At 48.2% G+C, this 17500-nt stretch overlaps 2 protein-coding genes and 1 long non-coding RNA gene across 4 annotated transcripts in view; 1 reads left to right on the top strand and 2 right to left on the bottom strand.

Annotated features, from left to right (window-relative positions):
• Positions 1-2912, bottom strand: part of LOC128374499 (bcl-2/adenovirus E1B 19 kDa-interacting protein 2-like protein) — a 7174-nt gene extending 4262 nt beyond the window's left edge. Inside the window, exons 1-7 of the mRNA XM_053334767.1 lie at positions 2831-2912; positions 2247-2279; positions 1741-1791; positions 1559-1645; positions 1287-1448; positions 959-1207; positions 778-880 (exon numbers count right to left, since the gene is read on the bottom strand). Coding sequence (XP_053190742.1) covers positions 778-880; positions 959-1207; positions 1287-1448; positions 1559-1645; positions 1741-1791; positions 2247-2279; positions 2831-2912 — 767 coding nt within the window. The remainder of the gene's footprint in view (positions 1-777; positions 881-958; positions 1208-1286; positions 1449-1558; positions 1646-1740; positions 1792-2246; positions 2280-2830) is intronic.
• Positions 2913-3245: 333 nt separating this feature from the next.
• On the bottom strand, positions 3246-6169 carry LOC128374480 (uncharacterized). The gene is made up of 3 exons (XR_008322998.1): positions 6149-6169; positions 5790-5834; positions 3246-3338 (listed from the first exon to the last, which is right to left on the bottom strand). It is a non-coding gene; the product is annotated as an uncharacterized LOC128374480 (long non-coding RNA).
• Positions 6170-15171: 9002 nt separating this feature from the next.
• Positions 15172-17500, top strand: part of mindy1 (MINDY lysine 48 deubiquitinase 1) — a 12058-nt gene continuing 9729 nt past the window's right edge. The window contains exons 1-3 of one of the 2 annotated variants that reach the window (XM_053334733.1): positions 15172-15286; positions 16641-16786; positions 16950-17168. In XM_053334733.1, coding sequence (XP_053190708.1) covers positions 16964-17168 — 205 coding nt within the window. In that variant the 5' untranslated portion in view covers positions 15172-15286; positions 16641-16786; positions 16950-16963. Of the gene's footprint in view, positions 15287-16640; positions 17169-17500 lie in introns of both variants that reach the window. The other variant, XM_053334732.1, reaches the window with a different exon arrangement.

Genomic DNA, 17500 nt, shown 5'->3' with positions numbered 1-17500 from the left:
GTTTAGCATCAGATTCCCTCTTAGTGTTTCCTTTCCTTCCTTCCTTCCTTCCTTCCTTCCTTCCTTCCTTCCTTCCTTCCCTCCCTCCTCTTAGTGTTTCCTGTTTCCACAGAAGGAGGACTGTGGATTTAGTCCTTCATCACTTCCATGATGAAGGATCTAATGCTCAGTATGAACCAGGTGGGGAGTTCTGGTCCTCTGAAAAGAAGCCAACCAGGAAGTAACTTAGAGCTGCATTCTATCAAAAGGCCACCAGGGGGCGACCGTCTCTATACAAGTCAATGGAGAATTCACCAACTTCTCACTTGATTTCTAACCTCAGTAAACGTTTTCAAAATGTGTTTATGGTCTCAATCGCTAGTTTAAAGCCTTCTTCAATGCAGTATGATGTTCATTTGGGACATTTTGGCCTCCCTGATTTTATATGTGACGATAAAGCAGGGTATGCATTAGGGCGTGGCTACGTCCTGATTGACAGGTTGATTGACCAATGTCCTCCAGATCCAGCCCTCATAACCATAGCAACCTCCCCGCTCCGCCCATGGCTCCGCCTCATGCCCATATAAGTAGAATCCGTGTTTTTATTTTTCCCAGCATGCACCTCAAATTTTCAAGATGGCGCTGCCTAGATTAGAAACTATTGGCTTCCGAGCAGCAGTCCACAAACTTTCTTCTGTTATACAGTCTGTGGTATGAACAGGAGGAATCATTACACAGAAACACACACACACACACACACACACACACACACACACACACACACACACACACTGTTACCTGAACAGGTTGTCCATCACACACTGGTAATTCTCCAGACTGTTCTCTGGCAGGTAACAGGAAGAAAACACGATGATGTCATTCATACCGTCTCCATAGTAACCTGAGGGACGACAGAGAGGTGTTAGAGATCAGGACTCCAGCAGGTGAGGCCGGTGAGTCCTGGTCCTGCAGGTCTTACCTCCGTGTGACAGCACCCGCAGGAACGGCTCCAGCACGCTCATGTTGACGCGGCTCTCCTGCGGCGGGTCACCTGTGGAGAAACAGCGCCACCTGGTGCCTTCGCCGTCCACCTGGTCCTCCCGCTCCAGAGCTCCCAGTCCGCTCTGCTCCGCCGACGCTGCAGAACCGGCGCGGTTGGACCAGGATCTGGGTCTGGAGCCGGGACCTCTGCGGCTGCTGGACGCGACGCCGAGGCGCCGTAGGTCGTCTACAAACACAAAACTGTGATGTCATCGGAGGCTTTAGGTGGATAGATTACGTCATCTACTTGACCTTTGACCTCTCACCCTCCAGGTCCAGGTCGTACATGGGGAACGGCAGAGACTCGCTGTCAGACGGCGTTTCTATGTCGTCCAGGTCGAAGTCCAGACCCGTGTCATCCTCGTCTTCGACTGAGGGGGAGAGGAAGGCTGAGGGGAAGTCGTCTGAGACCGCCGACTCACTGCGACCTGAGAAATGACATCACACCTCTGTGACCAATCAGGTGAGGCTGCTGAACCGTAACGAGGGGGCGTGGCCATGTGCATGCAGGGCAGGGATTGGTTCGTGTGTGTGTTACCCAGAGACAGACTGAGCGCCGGCGCCACCAGGACTCTCTTCTTCTTGATCGGCCGTGACCCGGACAGCGCCAGGCTGCCGGGAGGAGCTGCAGACAGGAAGTGATGTCACAGAGCGTTAATCACAGAGGAGGCTGCTACTATTTCATTTCATGTTGTTGTTTATCAAACTTCATGGACGCACCTGGTCTCTCTCTGGGCGGGGTCGAGGATTTCTGCTCGTCCTCAACGGCTCCTGAAGACAGGAAGTCAGAGACAAAACTCAGAGACAAGAAGAAGAATGGTAAATGTTCTGTACTTATATAGCACCTTTCTAGTCTGTGCAACCACTCAAAGCTCTTTACATCACATGACATTCACCCTTTCACACACATTCATACACTGATGGCAGGAGCTACCACACAGGGGGCCAACCTGCTCATCAGAGGAATCTAACCATTCACTCACATTCATACACCGTTGGCATAGCAACGGGAGCAGTTTGGGGTTAAGTGTCTTGCCCGAGGACACATCGACATGTGGACTGGAGGAGCCGGGAATCGAACCACCAATCTTCCAATTGGAGGACGACGCTCTACCTCCTGATCCACAGCCGCTCAGGTGGTAGAGAAGAAGAAGAAGAAGAAGACGAAGAAGACGAAGAAGAAGAAGACGAAGAAGAAGAAGAAGACGAAGAAGAAGAAGAGTTACCTGGCTGTGGATCAAACACCTGCTGACCGTCTCCTGCTGGGAGACACAGAGAGGACATGATGAAGACATGATGAGGACATGATGAAGACATGATGGACATGATGAGGACATGATGAGGACATGATGAAGACATGATGAGGACATGATGACGACATGATGAGGACATGATGACGACATGATGAAGACATGATGGACATGATGGACATGATGGACATGATGGACATGATGAGGACATTATGAAGACATGATGGACATGATGAGGACATGATGAAGACATGATGAAGACCTGATGAGGACATGATGACGACATGATGGACATGATGAGGACATGATGAAGACATGATGAAGACATGATGAAGACATGATGAGGACATGATGACGACATGATGACGACATGATGACGACATGATGAAGACATGATGGACATGATGAGGACATGATGAGGACATGATGAGGACATGATGAAGACATGATGAGGACATTATGAGGACATGATGAGGACATGATGACGACATGATGAGGACATGATGAGGACAGACAGAGTTTAGAAGAAGAAAAGATGAAGATGAACAAGTCTTCCTCACCCAACTCGTCTCCTGTGGACGTTTCCTTCTCGTTGTCTTCTTCTGTCTCGTGTTCGTCTTCAGGACACAAAGAGACAAACATGAGACGACAGACGCTCACCTGATCACCTGAGACACGTTTCTGTTCTTCATACCTGCTAAATCTGCTGCTGCTGCTGCCGTGGCAACGCAGCTTCCTTTTATTAGTTCATCTATTTCCTCCTCTTCCTCTTCCTCCTCTTCCTCTGTGGAATAATTCAGAGATGACTTTTAAAGGATCACTCTGGTGTTTTATACGAGTCGGCTGGTTCCTACTGAGGACTTAAATCTTTAACAACACACGATGCAAAATATAGAATATAATGTGAATGATCTCATCTCTGTGTCTTTAGGAGACAGTTTGGTACCTGTCTGATGGTCAGATGGTGTAGAAGGAGTCATGATGGCAGCTGGAGTAGTATTAGTAGTATTTGATGTAGAACTGGTGATGTCCTCAGTGTCCTCAGTGTCCTCGTCCTCCAGAGGAGACCTACATGACGTTAGACTGAGACGTTAGACTGAGACGTTAGACTGAGACGTTAGACTGAGACGTTAAACTGAGACGTTAGACTGAGACGTTAGACTGAGACGTTAAACTGAGACGTTAGACTGAGACGTTAGACTGAGACGTTAGACGTTAGACTGAGACGTTAAACTGAGACGTTAGACTGAGACGTTAAACTGAGACGTTAGACGTTAGACTGAGACGTTAGACGTTAGACTGAGACGTTAGACTGAGACGTTAGACTGAGACGTTAGACGTTAGACTGAGACGTTAGACGTTAGACTGAGACGTTAAACTGAGACGTTAGACTGAGACGTTAGACTGAGACGTTAAACTGAGACGTTAGACTGAGACGTTAGACTGAGACGTTAGACTGAGACGTTAGACGTTAGACTGAGACGTTAGACGTTAGACTGAGACGTTAAACTGAGACGTTAGACCGAGACGTTAGACGTTAGACTGAGACGTTAAACTGAGACGTTAGACTGAGACGTTAGACGTTAGACTGAGACGTTAGACGTTAGACTGAGACGTTAGACGTTAGACTGAGACGTTAGACGTTAGACTGAGACGTTAGACGTTAGACTGAGACGTTAAACTGAGACGTTAGACTGAGACGTTAGACTGAGACGTTAAACTGAGACGTTAGACTGAGACGTTAGACTGAGACGTTAGACTGAGACGTTAGACGTTAGACTGAGACGTTAGACGTTAGACTGAGACGTTAAACTGAGACGTTAGACCGAGACGTTAGACGTTAGACTGAGACGTTAAACTGAGACGTTAAACTGAGACGTTAGACTGAGACGTTAGACTGAGACGTTAAACTGAGACGTTAGACTGAGACGTTAGACGTTAGACTGAGACGTTAGACGTTAGACTGAGACGTTAGACGTTAGACTGAGACGTTAAACTGAGACGTTAGACTGAGACGTTAGACTGAGACGTTAAACTGAGACGTTAGACGTTAGACTGAGACGTTAGACTGAGACGTTAGACTGAGACGTTAGACTGAGACGTTAAACTGAGACGTTAGACTGAGACGTTAGACTGAGACGTTAAACTGAGACGTTAGACTGAGACGTTAGACGTTAGACTGAGACGTTAGACGTTAGACTGAGACGTTAAACTGAGACGTTAGACTGAGACGTTAGACGTTAGACTGAGACGTTAGACGTTAGACTGAGACGTTAAACTGAGACGTTAGACTGAGACGTTAGACTGAGACGTTAAACTGAGACGTTAAACTGAGACGTTAGACTGAGACGTTAAACTGAGACGTTAGACTGAGACGTTAGACTGAGACGTTAGACTGAGACGTTAGACGTTAGACTGAGACGTTAAACTGAGACGTTAGACTGAGACGTTAGACTGAGACGTTAGACTGAGACGTTAAACTGAGACGTTAGACTGAGACGTTAGACTGAGACGTTAGACTGAGACGTTAGACTGAGACGTTAGACGTTAGACTGAGACGTTAAACTGAGACGTTAGACTGAGACGTTAGACTGAGACGTTAAACTGAGACGTTAGACGTTAAACTGAGACGTTAGACTGAGACGTTAGACTGAGACGTTAAACTGAGACGTTAAACTGAGACGTTAAACTGAGACGTTAAACTGAGACGTTAGACGTTAGACTGAGACGTTAGACTGAGACGTTAAACGTTAGACTGAGACGTTAGACTGAGACGTTAGACTGAGGCGTTAGACTGAGGCGTTAGACTGAGACGTTAGACTGAGACGTTAAACTGAGACGTTAGACGTTAGACTGAGACGTTAAACTGAGACGTTAGACGTTAGACTGAGACGTTAAACTGAGACGTTAAACTGAGACGTTAGACATTAAACTGAGACGTTAAACTGAGACATTAGACGTTAGACTGAGACGTTAAACTGAGACGTTAGACGTTAGACTGAGACGTTAAACTGAGACGTTAGACTGAGACGTTAGACTGAGACGTTAGACTGAGGCGTTAGACTGAGGCGTTAGACTGAGACGTTAGACTGAGACGTTAAACTGAGACGTTAGACGTTAGACTGAGACGTTAAACTGAGACGTTAGACGTTAGACTGAGACGTTAAACTGAGACGTTAGACGTTAGACTGAGACGTTAAACTGAGACGTTAAACTGAGACGTTAGACATTAAACTGAGACGTTAAACTGAGACATTAGACGTTAGACTGAGACGTTAAACTGAGACGTTAGACGTTAAACTGAGACGTTAGACGTTAGACTGAGACGTTAAACTGAGACGTTAGACGTTAGACTGAGACGTTAGACTGAGACGTTAGACTGAGACGTTAGACTGAGACGTTAGACTGAGACGTTAAACTGAGACGTTAGACTGAGACGTTAAACTGAGACGTTAGACTGAGACGTTAGACTGAGACGTTAGACTGAGACAAACAAACAGGAAGTAGATGAACTCTGACCTGAGAGCGTCTTCCTGTTCTTCCTGTTTGGACTCCATGTTGTTCCTGAAGAGAAAAACATCACATTTTAAAATACTGCATTTAAACCTGAAACAGGAAACAGGAAACAGGAAGTCTATAAATGAAATATTAAACATGTTAACAGTGAAAATATTAAATTAAATATTATAAACCTTTACAGTCGTCTACATGTGAAGTGATTTTAACTCTAATATAAACAGTTGCTGTTGCTCGTCTCTACACCATGTATAAATAAAGTTTAGTTGAACTTGTCTCTATAATCACAACTCTTTAGAGGAAGCACAGATCAGTCTCACGGCCGAGGACAGACAGGTAACAGCTGATCCTCAGACACTCACCTGAGAGTCTCACGGCCGAGGACAGACAGGACAGACAGGACAGACAGGTAACAGCTGAGGACAGACAGGTAACAGCTGATCCTCAGACACTCACCTGAGAGTCTCACGGCCGAGGACAGACAGGTAACAGCTGAGGACAGACAGGACAGACAGGTAACAGCTGAGGACAGACAGGACAGACAGGTAACAGCTGATCCTCAGAAACTCACCTGAGAGTCTGACACACGGAGCGAAGCAGGAAAAACAAACACAGGAGAGACTCCTGCCTGTGCTTCGTATCAAACTAACCTTTATTTAAACAGCTCTTATCACAAAGACACAGAGGACAGAGAGGACACAGAGGACAGAGAGACTGAGAGGACAGAGAGGACAGAAAGGACAGAAAGACTGAAAGAACAGAAAGACTGAAAGGACAGAAAGACAGAGAGGACAGAGACAGAGAGGACAGAGACTGAAAGGACAGAGAGGACAGAAAGGACAGAGACAGAGAGAGAGAGGACAGAAAGACTGAAAGAACAGAAAGACTGAAAGGACAGAGAGGACAGAGAGGACAAGAGAACAGAGAGGACAGAAAGACAGAAAGGACAGAGAGAGAGAGGACAGAGAGGACAGAGACAGAGAGGACAGAGACAGAGAGGACAGAGAGGACAGAGAGGACAGAGACAGAAAGGACAGAGAGGACAGAGAGGACAGAGAGGACAGAGAGGACAGAGACAGAAAGGACAGAGAGGACAGAGACAGAAAGGACAGAAAGGACAGAGACAGAAAGGAGAGAGGACAGAGAGGACAGAGAGACTGAAAGGAGAGAGAGGACAGAGAGAGAGAGGACAGAAAGGTTGAAGTGAACAAACTGAAACACAGAAATAAGCTTCAGAATAAAAACAGGACTCACAGCAGCTCCACGCTCTCTGAACGCTGACAGGAAACAGCAGCCAGGTGAGACGGACAGGTGAGACAGCCAGGTAGAGACAGGCAGGTAGAGACAGCCAGGTGAGACAGCCAGGTAGAGACAGCCAGGTAGAGACAGAAAGGTAGAGACAGCCAGGTAGAGACAGCCAGGTGAGACAGCCAGGTAGAGACAGCCAGGTGAAGACAGCCAGGTAGAGACAGCCAGGTAGAGACAGCCAGGTAGAGACAGACCTGAGGACAGCCAGGTAGAGACAGCCAGGTGAAGACAGACAGCCGGGATCACAGGATCAGCGATCACAGAGCAGCGTCACACCTGGAGATTCACCTGATGACATCATCACAGCACAGCAGCGTTTTTTATGGGTTTATGAGCGGACTCTGACACTCCACCTGTGTGTGTGTGTGTGTGTGTGTGTGTGTGTGTGTGTGTGTGTGTGTGTGTGTGTGTGTGTGTGTGTGTGCCCGGCCCTGTTACCGTGACAACCATGACTGTACAAGCAGAGGTACAGGGGTGGAAACTGTAGCATGCATGCCCATACCTGCAGAGTGCACATACACACACACACACACACACACACACACAGACACACACACACACACACAGACACACACACACACACACACACAGACACACACACAGACACACACACACACACACACACACACACACACACACTGTGTTGCACAAGTCAATATGGAGGATGAGTCCTGGGTGTGTTTGTGTGTTTGTTTGATTCTGACTCAACAGGTTTCGTCTCCAACGGCTTTACATGATGAAACAAGCTGAGTCCCAAATCCAGTCTGACCTCAGTCTGGTCCTGATCCTCAGCCTGGTCCTGATCCTCAGTCTGGTCCTGGTCCTCAGTCTGGTCCTGATCCTCAGTCTGGTCCTGATCCTCCAGACCTACTTCCAGGATGTGCAGCTATGCTTGCTAACAGTAGCCATGGAGGTGATGCTTAGGGCCCCTGGGTGGTTGGAGGACAGCCTGGTCCTGGTCGAGTGGTTGGAGGACAGCCTGGTCCAGGTCCAGGTCCTGGTCCTGGTCCTGGTCGGGTGGTTGGAGGACAGCCTGGTCCAGGTCCAGGTCCTGGTCCTGGTCCTGGTCCTGGTCGGGTGGTTGGAGGACAGCGTGTCCAGTCTGGTCTGAGGGAGCCACATGGAGCCTGTACTGGGCGGCTGTGGCTCAGGAGGTAGAGCGGTCGTCCTCCAATTGGAAGTTTGGGGGTTTGATTCCCTGCTCCTCCAGTCCACATGTCGATGTGTCCTTGGGCAAGACACTTAACCCCAAACTGCTCCCGTTGCTATGCCAACGGTGTATGAATGAGAATGAATGGTTAGCTTCCTCCTGATGAGGTTGGCACCCATCAGTGTATGAATGTGTGTGAATGGGTCCATTTCCTGTTCAGCTGCTGAGAGCTTCATGGAGCTTCATGGAGCTTCATGGAGCTTCATGGAGCTTCATGGAGCTTTATGGAGCTTCATGGAGCTTTATGGAGCTTCATGGAGCTTCATGGAGCTTTATGGAGCTTCATGGAGCTTCATGGAGCTTCATGGAGCTTTATGGAGCTTCATGGAGCTTCATGGAGCTTCATGGAGCTCAGATGGAGATGAAGCCGATCGTTAAGAGAAGGCAGCTCCAGCCTCGGTCGGTGGTACAACGCCTCCCTCAAAGATGCAGAGAAGTAGATCAGCTCAGGAAGGATGTAGGCAGCTGGAGCTCCTTCCATGTCTCATGTGGCCACTGACCCTTCATGAAGATCCAATCACAAAGGTGGAAGAACTGGACTGGCTGGTCAGCTCATATGTTAGGAAGTGGCTTGGTCTTCCCAGAGGCCTCAGCAGTGTAGAGATATATGGCAAAGGAGTCCTAGAGCTACCCATTGTGTGCCAAGGTAAGATGGTGCTAATGGTTTCCAGTGATCCATTGGTAGCCGAAGCCAGAGCAGAGCAGGCAAGCAGGGACATCGTGGGCTGAGAGGAATGGTCCTGGTCTGGAGGTCAGAACGCCAGCCTGGAACAAGGCCACTCTGCCCCAGAGACGCAGGCTTGTGGTTCAGGAGGTACGGAGGCAGCAGGAAGCAGCCGTGGAGGATCTCCTGCACAGAGCCGTGGGAAAAGGAGACAGACAGAGCAAGCTTCACCATCAAGGCTACGTACATCTCCCAAAAACCTCAGCCAGTGGTCCGGTGGTCCGGTGGTCCGGTGGTCCGGTGAAGATGCTCCCTCTGTCCGACTCCAGCAACCCTAAAACACATCCTGCAAGACCAGCCTCACTCTGTTACACCTGGCGGCACAACAAGGTGCTGCAACGTCTTCCAGCACTGCTTGAAGGTGGCTGTGGGTCAGGACGTAGAGCGGTCGTCCACCAATTGAGAGATTGGTGGTTTGATTCCCGGCTCCTCCACATGTCCATGTGTCTTTGGGCAAGACACTTAACGCCAAACTGCTCCCGTTGCTGCACCAACAGTGTGTGAATGGTTAGTTTGATGAGCAGGTTGGTGCTCTGTGTGGAAGCTCCTGTCATCAATCAATCTTTATTTATAAAGCTCCAAATCACAACAAAGTTATCTCAAGGCTCTTTCCACATAGAGCAGGTCTAAACCGAACTCTTCAGGTTTCATTTAAAGAGACCCAACATTCCCACATGACAGGTGGAAGGAAGGCAGGAAGGAAAGATGGAAGGAACAAAGGAGGAAAAAAGAAAGAAAGTGAGGAAGGACAGATGGAAGGAAGGAAGGAAGGGAGGAAGGAAGGAAAACAGACAGGAAGGAAAGTGGGCCGGATTGGATCCCTCGGGGGGCGGTTCTGGCCCACGGGCCGCATGTTTGACCCCCCTGGTCTAAAGGGCCGCTGAGATGTGGAGCCAGTGGTTGTGGTTGAGAGAAAGGACTCCAGGCTAGGACACCAGGATCCACTGCTGAACCCTGTGAGGAAGGATCTTTATTAGACCCTGATCCTCTGACTCACCAGCTTCTTCTTTCCTAGGATGGTGAAGTCATGAGCTGCCCTTCTCTGTTTCTGATTGGCTGGTATGTTGGTTGGAATTATGCATGAGGAGTTACCGTACCGTCCTCTTCCTCTTATCCTGGTCGGGTCGGGGGGGCAGCAGCCTAAGCAGGAAGCCCAGACTTCCCTCTCCCCAGCCACTTCCTCCAGCTCTTCCCGGGGGATCCCGAGGCGTTCCCAGGCCAGCCGAGAGACATAGTCTCTCCAGCGTGTCCTGGGTCTCCTACCGGTGGGACGGGCCCTGAACACCTCACCAGGGAGGCGTCCGGGAGGCATCCTGACTAGATGCCCGAGCCTCCTCATCTGGCTCCTCTCAACGCGGAGGAGCAGCGGGTCTACTCCGAGCTCCTCCCGGATAACTGAGCTTCTCACCCTATCTCTAAGGGAGAGCCCAGCCAGCCTACGGAGGAAGCTCATTTCAGCCGCTTGTACCCGCCATCTTGTTCTTTGGGTCACGACCCAAAGCTCATGACCAGAGGTGAGGGTAGGAACCCAAAGCTCATGACCAGAGGTGAGGGTAGGAACCCAAAGCTCATGACCAGAGGTGAGGGTAGGAACCCAAAGCTCATGACCAGAGGTGAGGGTAGGAACCCAAAGCTCATGACCAGAGGTGAGGGTAGGAACCCAAAGCTCATGACCAGAGGTGAGGGTAGGAACCTTTCGGCTCAGCTCTCTCTTCACCACGACGGATCTGTGCAGAGTCCGCATTACTGCAGACGTCGCACCGATCCGCCTGTTGATCTCACGCTCCATCCTTCCCTCACTGTGAACAAGACCCCGAGGTACTTGAACTCCTCCACTTGGGGCCGGATCTCATCCCCGACCCGAAGAGTGCACTCCACCCTTTTCCGGCTGAGGACCAAGGACTCGGATTTGGAGGTGGGGCTATGCATGAGGAGTGTGATCGGTTAGAGTTAGGGTAAGAAAATGAGTGTCACCCAATCAGAGGCAGAGCAGAGGGGGTCATCACTTCGCCATCCTAGGAAAAAAACCCCATAGCAAACAGTAGAGAAAATAAAACCAGGTTATTAACAGCTAAAAGTGACGAATACTATCTAATCCAATATATCTGCTCACACATTTATCATTAATAATCAATAATATAAACATTACATACATATTTATAACTCACTATAATGATAAAAGTACATGTTAGGGGTTAATTAATATATTATTTCATATTATTACAGCTGTGTTTTATTAAATGTCATTTCGTGTCCATATTAATAAACATCTGTTGTATTATAATGAGTTATAAATCAGCTCTTAACTCTTCACACTGATCAGAAATAAACCAAATAAATCCTGATTCAGATCATAGAGGAGTTTTATTTTGAAAGAGTGAACTTCTCAGGACATTTCACAGTAAAACAAACGTTCAGTCTTTAAAGTGTCTCCTCATGAATCAGCTCTAACCCTGACGTCTGGCGTCTGGGACACGGCAGGAAATGATTCAATATTTAATACAAACACAATTTAATGAAGTTTATTATTAAACAGTTTGATCCAACAAACAGCTTCCTGTCTCACAGCTGGAGCCAATAATCAATGAATCAATAACCTGAAAATTCATCTGCAGATGTTTAAATGATGATGAAATGTTCAGAGTCAGGTGACGTGTTTGGTCCGCAGTTTCCTGTCATGTGACCAATGATTGAATCCATGAATGGTAAATGTTCTGTACTCATATAGCACCTTTCTAGTCTGTGCAACCACTCAAAGCTCTTTACATCACAAGTCATCATTCACCCTTTCACACACATTCATACACTGATGGCAGGAGCTACCACGCAGGGAGCCAACCTGCTCATCAGGAGGAATCTAACCATTCATTCACATTCATACACCGTTGGCATAGCAACGGGAGCAGTTTGGGGTTAAGTGTCTTGCCCGAGGACACATCGACATGTGGACTGGAGGAGCCGGGAATCAAACCCCCAATCTTCCAATTGGAGGACGACCGCTCTACCTCCTGATCCACAGCCGCCCCATTAATCAATTATCTGCTGATTCATTTTCTTTAATGTTTTTTCAGATCAATAATTTAAACTGATCAGATTCAGAGTCCAGTGGGAGCGTCTGGTCCAATCAGAGGGCTTCCTGCTGGGAGTGGGCGTGGCTGTGAGCGTTGAGCGCCGCCCTCCACCTGAAGCTGAGCTGACAGGTGGAGCACTGGTACGGTTTCTCTCCCGTGTGAACTCTCATGTGTTCCTTCAGCTTGTCTTTGCGTGCGAAGCGTTTCCCGCAGTCGGGGCATCGGTGCGGCTGCTCGCCGCTGTGCGTCTGCATGTGTCGCTGCAGGTGATTGGCCGACACCACGCTGAGCCCGCAGAGCGTGCACGTGTAGCGTTTACTGTCCCCGCTGTGCGTGCGCAGGTGCAGCCGCAGCCGGCCGCGCTCCTTGTAGCTGCGGCCGCATTCCCTGCAGCTGAAGGGCCGCTCCCCGCTGTGCGCCCTCATGTGGCTGCTCAGGTATTCCTTCCTGCGGTAACACTTCCCGCACTCCACGCACTGGTGCTGCCGCTCGCCGCTGTGCGTCAGCAGGTGGCGCTTCAGGTGGCTCTTGGCGAAGAAGCTCAGGCTGCAGAGCTGACAGTTAAAGGGCCGCTCGCCGCTGTGTGTCCTCATGTGCTCCACCAGCGTCTGACGCTGCAGGAAACACTTCCCGCACTCGTGGCAGCAGAAGCGCCGCTCGCCGCCGTGCGTCCGCCGGTGAGCCGACAGCAGAGACTTACTCTTGAAGCGTTTGTGGCAGTCGGGGCAGCCGAAGGGTTTCTCCCCGGTGTGATTCCTCTGGTGGATCTGCAGCCGACACGGCCGGTCGAAGCTTTTCAAACAAACCTCACACTCAAACACCTTCTTCACTCTGACGCTCGCCGCTCTCAGCTCGCCGCTCGGCGCTGTGCTGTCCGCCTCGTCCTCCTGACTGGGACTGAAGTGAGGCTCATGCTGGGACTCTTCATCACCACCCTGCTCCTCCTCCTCCTCCTCCTCCTCCTCCTCCACCTTCACGTCCTCCCTCAGCTCACAGGACGGCTGCTCAGAGGCCACGCTCCCCGAGGATTCTGGGTAACGGGTCATCACCTCTGACAGAAAAAAAAAAACAGAAACATGTCAGAATGCATTTTAACTGAGGAGCCTGAACGCCTCATCTCACCAGAAATCACATGACGAGGCCTCGTGATGTCACACTCACTCTGAGCCTGCAGGTCCAGTTTTCTTTATTTTATTAAAAATATAAAAACTCAAACATCACAACACAATAAATAAATAAATAAATACCAACCAACATAGCAAATATTTAAATAATGTCTTAAATCTGTTTATTAATGTTTCAGGATGAAACATAAAAACCTTCATTAACAGATAAAGTAATAAACTACATCTCCCATCAGGCTTTGCGTTGTGATGCTGATGAGAGTTGTGGTTCCTGCCTGCTAGTAGTTAGATATTAAAATAAAGATGTTTCCATGTTACTGAACACAAGTAGAAACAGATGACTGATTGTTGTGTAACGTGAGCATGTGTGATGTCTGCTTCCGGTCCGGTGTGTCGGGACTGACCGGCTCTGAGCAGCTTGACTTCGGGCTTCAGCACAGCATCGAGCAGCCTCCTCTGGCGGCAGATCTCCCGCTCTGATCTCTCCACTCTGTCTTCGTACTCCGCCACGGTTTCCTCCAACAGACCGACGATCTCCTCCGCAGCCGCCGTTAGCCGCTCGGTGAGCAGCGCTCTCAGCGGGATTTCTGACGGTTCTTCTCCTTTTTCCACCTGCAGCAGAAAGTCTTCAGCAGCAGCAATGATCCGCTCATGTACCGACACCCGCAGCAGCTGCACCGAGCACATGGTACACTTTACTGCAGACAGAGAACCGAGAGGAACCGGGAGGAACCGGGAGGAACCGGGAGGAACCGGCAGGGGGCAGAGTGCAGCTGCTCGCTCTGCAGGAAGCTTTAAAATAAAAACCACAGAAGAAGAAATAAATTCACATTATTCAAAAACTCAAACATCTGGTTTCATCTTTAACTATGTGTTGTATTTTAAAATAATATTAAAGTACTAGTACCTCAAACTGTACTACAGTAAAGTACTAGTACCTCTAACAGTACTACAGTAAAGTACTAGTACCTCAAACTGTACTACAGTAAAGTACTAGTACCTCTAACAGTACTACAGTAAAGTACAAGTACTACTAATTGTACTGCAGTAAAGTACTAGTACTACAGTAAAGTACTAGTACCTCTAACTGTACTACAGTAAAGTATTAGTACTACTAATTGTACTCCAGTAAAGTACTAGTACCTCTAACAGTACTACAGTAAAGTACTAGTACCTCTAACTGTACTACAGTAAAGTACTAGTACCTCTAACTGTACTACAGTAAAGTACTGCTGCTGCCTGTAGAAAACACGGTGCGGGGTTTTAACGCACCGCGTGTCCCGGGTGAGCGGGTCTTACCGCAGACTGCATCCCAAGCTCCCAAGCAGCGTCCTCACAGCAGGAAGTTATATTTACTGTAATAACTTAAATGAGCCTGAAAGCAGAGTTTCATATGGACGCTGTGTGACTGCACCGCCCGCCTGAGCCGCGCTGTGCTGACTGCACCGCCCGCCTGAGCCGCGCTGTGTGACTGCACCGCCCGCCTGAGCCGCGCAGTGTGACTGCACCGCCCGCCTGAGCCGCGCTGTGAGTGAAACCCAGCGCACCGGGCGGAGCCGCAGGTACACAGAGGAAAGGTAAAAGTCTCACTGACTCTTTAAAACTATTAATCAGCTGATCTGCTTTAACGTTGAGCTCGTTCAGTATGAGACGGTTAAACTGACTGACCGTTAACCGTTAACCGTTAACGTGAGACGGTAACGTGAAGTAAACGAGCCTGTCTGTTTTAACTGCTTTATAATAAAGTTATATTTATATTTAACCCAGTAAATGTGATGACGTGTCAGCTGTGTTTGACTCTGGTATCTGTTTGTATTTAATGTGTTTTAATCACAGTTAACACACTCGGACTGTTTCTTATATTATTAATGTTTTATTATTAAAAACAAACCGTCACAGTTAGCAACTAGCAGGCTAACGGCTAGCACTGACGGTTAAAGCTGCCCGGACGTGACGTCAGCCTGGTGATGCATGTGGGGGGCGGGGCCTGCGCGCGCCTGATGTAAACAGCTAGCATGTCCGCGAGCCTCAGACCCAGCTGATCTCTACCGGAGCCGGTGCCGGTAAGCAGCCGCTCAGATTACCGACTGTTTGTGATGAGAAGCCGGAGATCAGCGCTGTTAGCCCGGCTAGAAACCCCGCTGTGCCCCGCTGAGTGTGGAAGGGTTAGCTCAGTTAGCTAGCAGAGCTAACGGCAGCTCCATATTAGAGGTACTTATACTACACTGTAGTACTGTTAGAAGTACTTTTACTACACTGTAGTACTATTAGAGGTACTTATACTACACTGTAGTACTGTTAGAGGTACTTCTACTATACTGTAGTACTGTTAGAGGTACTTATACGACATGGTAGTACTATTAGAGGTACTTATACTACACTGTAGTACCATTAGAAGTACTTTTACTACACTGTAGTACTATTAGAGGTACTTATACTACACTGTAGTACTGTTAGAGGTACTTATACGACATGGTAGTACTATTAGAGGTACTTATACTACACTAGTACTATTAGAGGTACTTGTACTACACTGTAGTACTGTTAGAGGTACTTATACTACACTGTAGTACTATTAGAGGTACTTGTACTACACTGTAGTACTATTAGAGGTACTTATACTACACTGTAGTACTATTAGAGGTACTTGTACTACACTGTAGTACTATTAGAGGTACTTATACTACACTAGTACTATTAGAGGTACTTGTACTACACTGTAGTACTGTTAGAGGTACTTATACTACACTGTAGTACTATTAGAGGTACTTGTACTACACTGTAGTACTATTAGAGGTACTTATACTACACTGTAGTACTATTAGAGGTACTTGTACTACACTGTAGTACTATTAGAGGTACTAGTACTGCAGTACAGTATCAGAGTTCTTCTCTCAGTCACAGTGACTCATTGTGTTTGTTTCAGGCTGAGGAGCATTATGGGATGTTGAGCCCTTGTTTGTGTGTCCTCAGTGTGTTTACCACACACACACACACACACACACACACACACACACACACACCCTGCTCCTGTTAAACTAACATCACAGTGACATTTAGTTTGTTTACAGTTTAAATAAACTCAGAGCTGCAGTGAAAGTATTAAAGCTTCCTGCTGGTCTGAGGAATGTTTCAGCTGATCATCTCAACTGATCATCTCTGCTTTCATTTTTAGAAGATATAAATATAAATATATATATACTTTATATATATATATATATATATATATACTGTATGTGTATATATATATATATATATATATATATGTATAATGAGACCAGAGCTTTCCATTGTGTTTTAAAGTCAGGTGAAACCATGACTGCAGAGTTTGGAGGGTAAATAAATAAATTAGAACCGTTTATAGGATTAAATCTGATTATTGATTATTGATCAGGAAACCTCTCTGTGTGTTCTCAGGTCTGACTGCCAACCAATCACAGCCCAGAGCCGAGTCGAACACTTCCTGTCAGCTGAGGAGGAGTTTTTAAGTGTTTCTGTATTTTATTTTGAAGTGATGACGGGAGAGGTGAGGCTGGGCTTCCTGTTGTCCGGCAGGTAGACAGGTGTGTTTGTTTTGTGGCCCTTCAGCAGGCGGGCGGGGGGGTCATGTTCCTCTAACGTCCTGACGAGCAGCCGCGTTTGATGAAGGGCGCCACTTCCTGTTTGGTTTTATTTTTACACCTGTTCGTGTAAATAAAGTTTTTCTCTTCCTGAATCGTCGATCGGCTGATCAGCTGATCATGGCGGAGTCCGGCTCGCCCCTGACCACCGAGCCCCCCCCGCCCTTCCCCACAGAGACCGTCTCTAAGGAACTCATGGTTACCACGGCGACGGACAGGTCAGAGGTCACTCCAGACGTCCCGAAAGAAGAAGCTCCACCCCCGTCGCAAGCCCCGCCCCCGTCCACCACAGAAGAAGAGTCTCTGTCTGAGAGGGCAGCACCAGGTCAGAGGTCACACTGGGGTCACACTGGGGTCACAGGGGTCACACTGGGGTCACAGGGGGGGGGGGGGGGGGGTAATCTTTATTTATAAAGCTCCAAATCCCAACAGAGTCATGTGAAGGCTCTTTCCACATAGAGCCCTAACCCTCAGAACCAGACTCAGAGTGGGAGAACATCTTTTAACAGGAAGAACCCTCAGAACCAGACTCAGAGTGGGAGAACATCTTTTAACAGGAAGAACCCTCAGAACCAGACTCAGAGTGGGAGAACATCTTTTAACAGGAAGAACCCTCAGAACCAGACTCAGAGTGGGAGAAAGAGAGGAGAGAGGAAG

This window comes from Scomber japonicus, chromosome 15 (genome assembly GCF_027409825.1).
Source record: "Scomber japonicus isolate fScoJap1 chromosome 15, fScoJap1.pri, whole genome shotgun sequence".
NCBI classification, from domain to species: Eukaryota; Metazoa; Chordata; class Actinopteri; order Scombriformes; family Scombridae; genus Scomber; species Scomber japonicus.
Note: the sequence above shows the minus strand (reverse complement) of the source record. Positions and strands in the feature narration are given on the sequence as shown.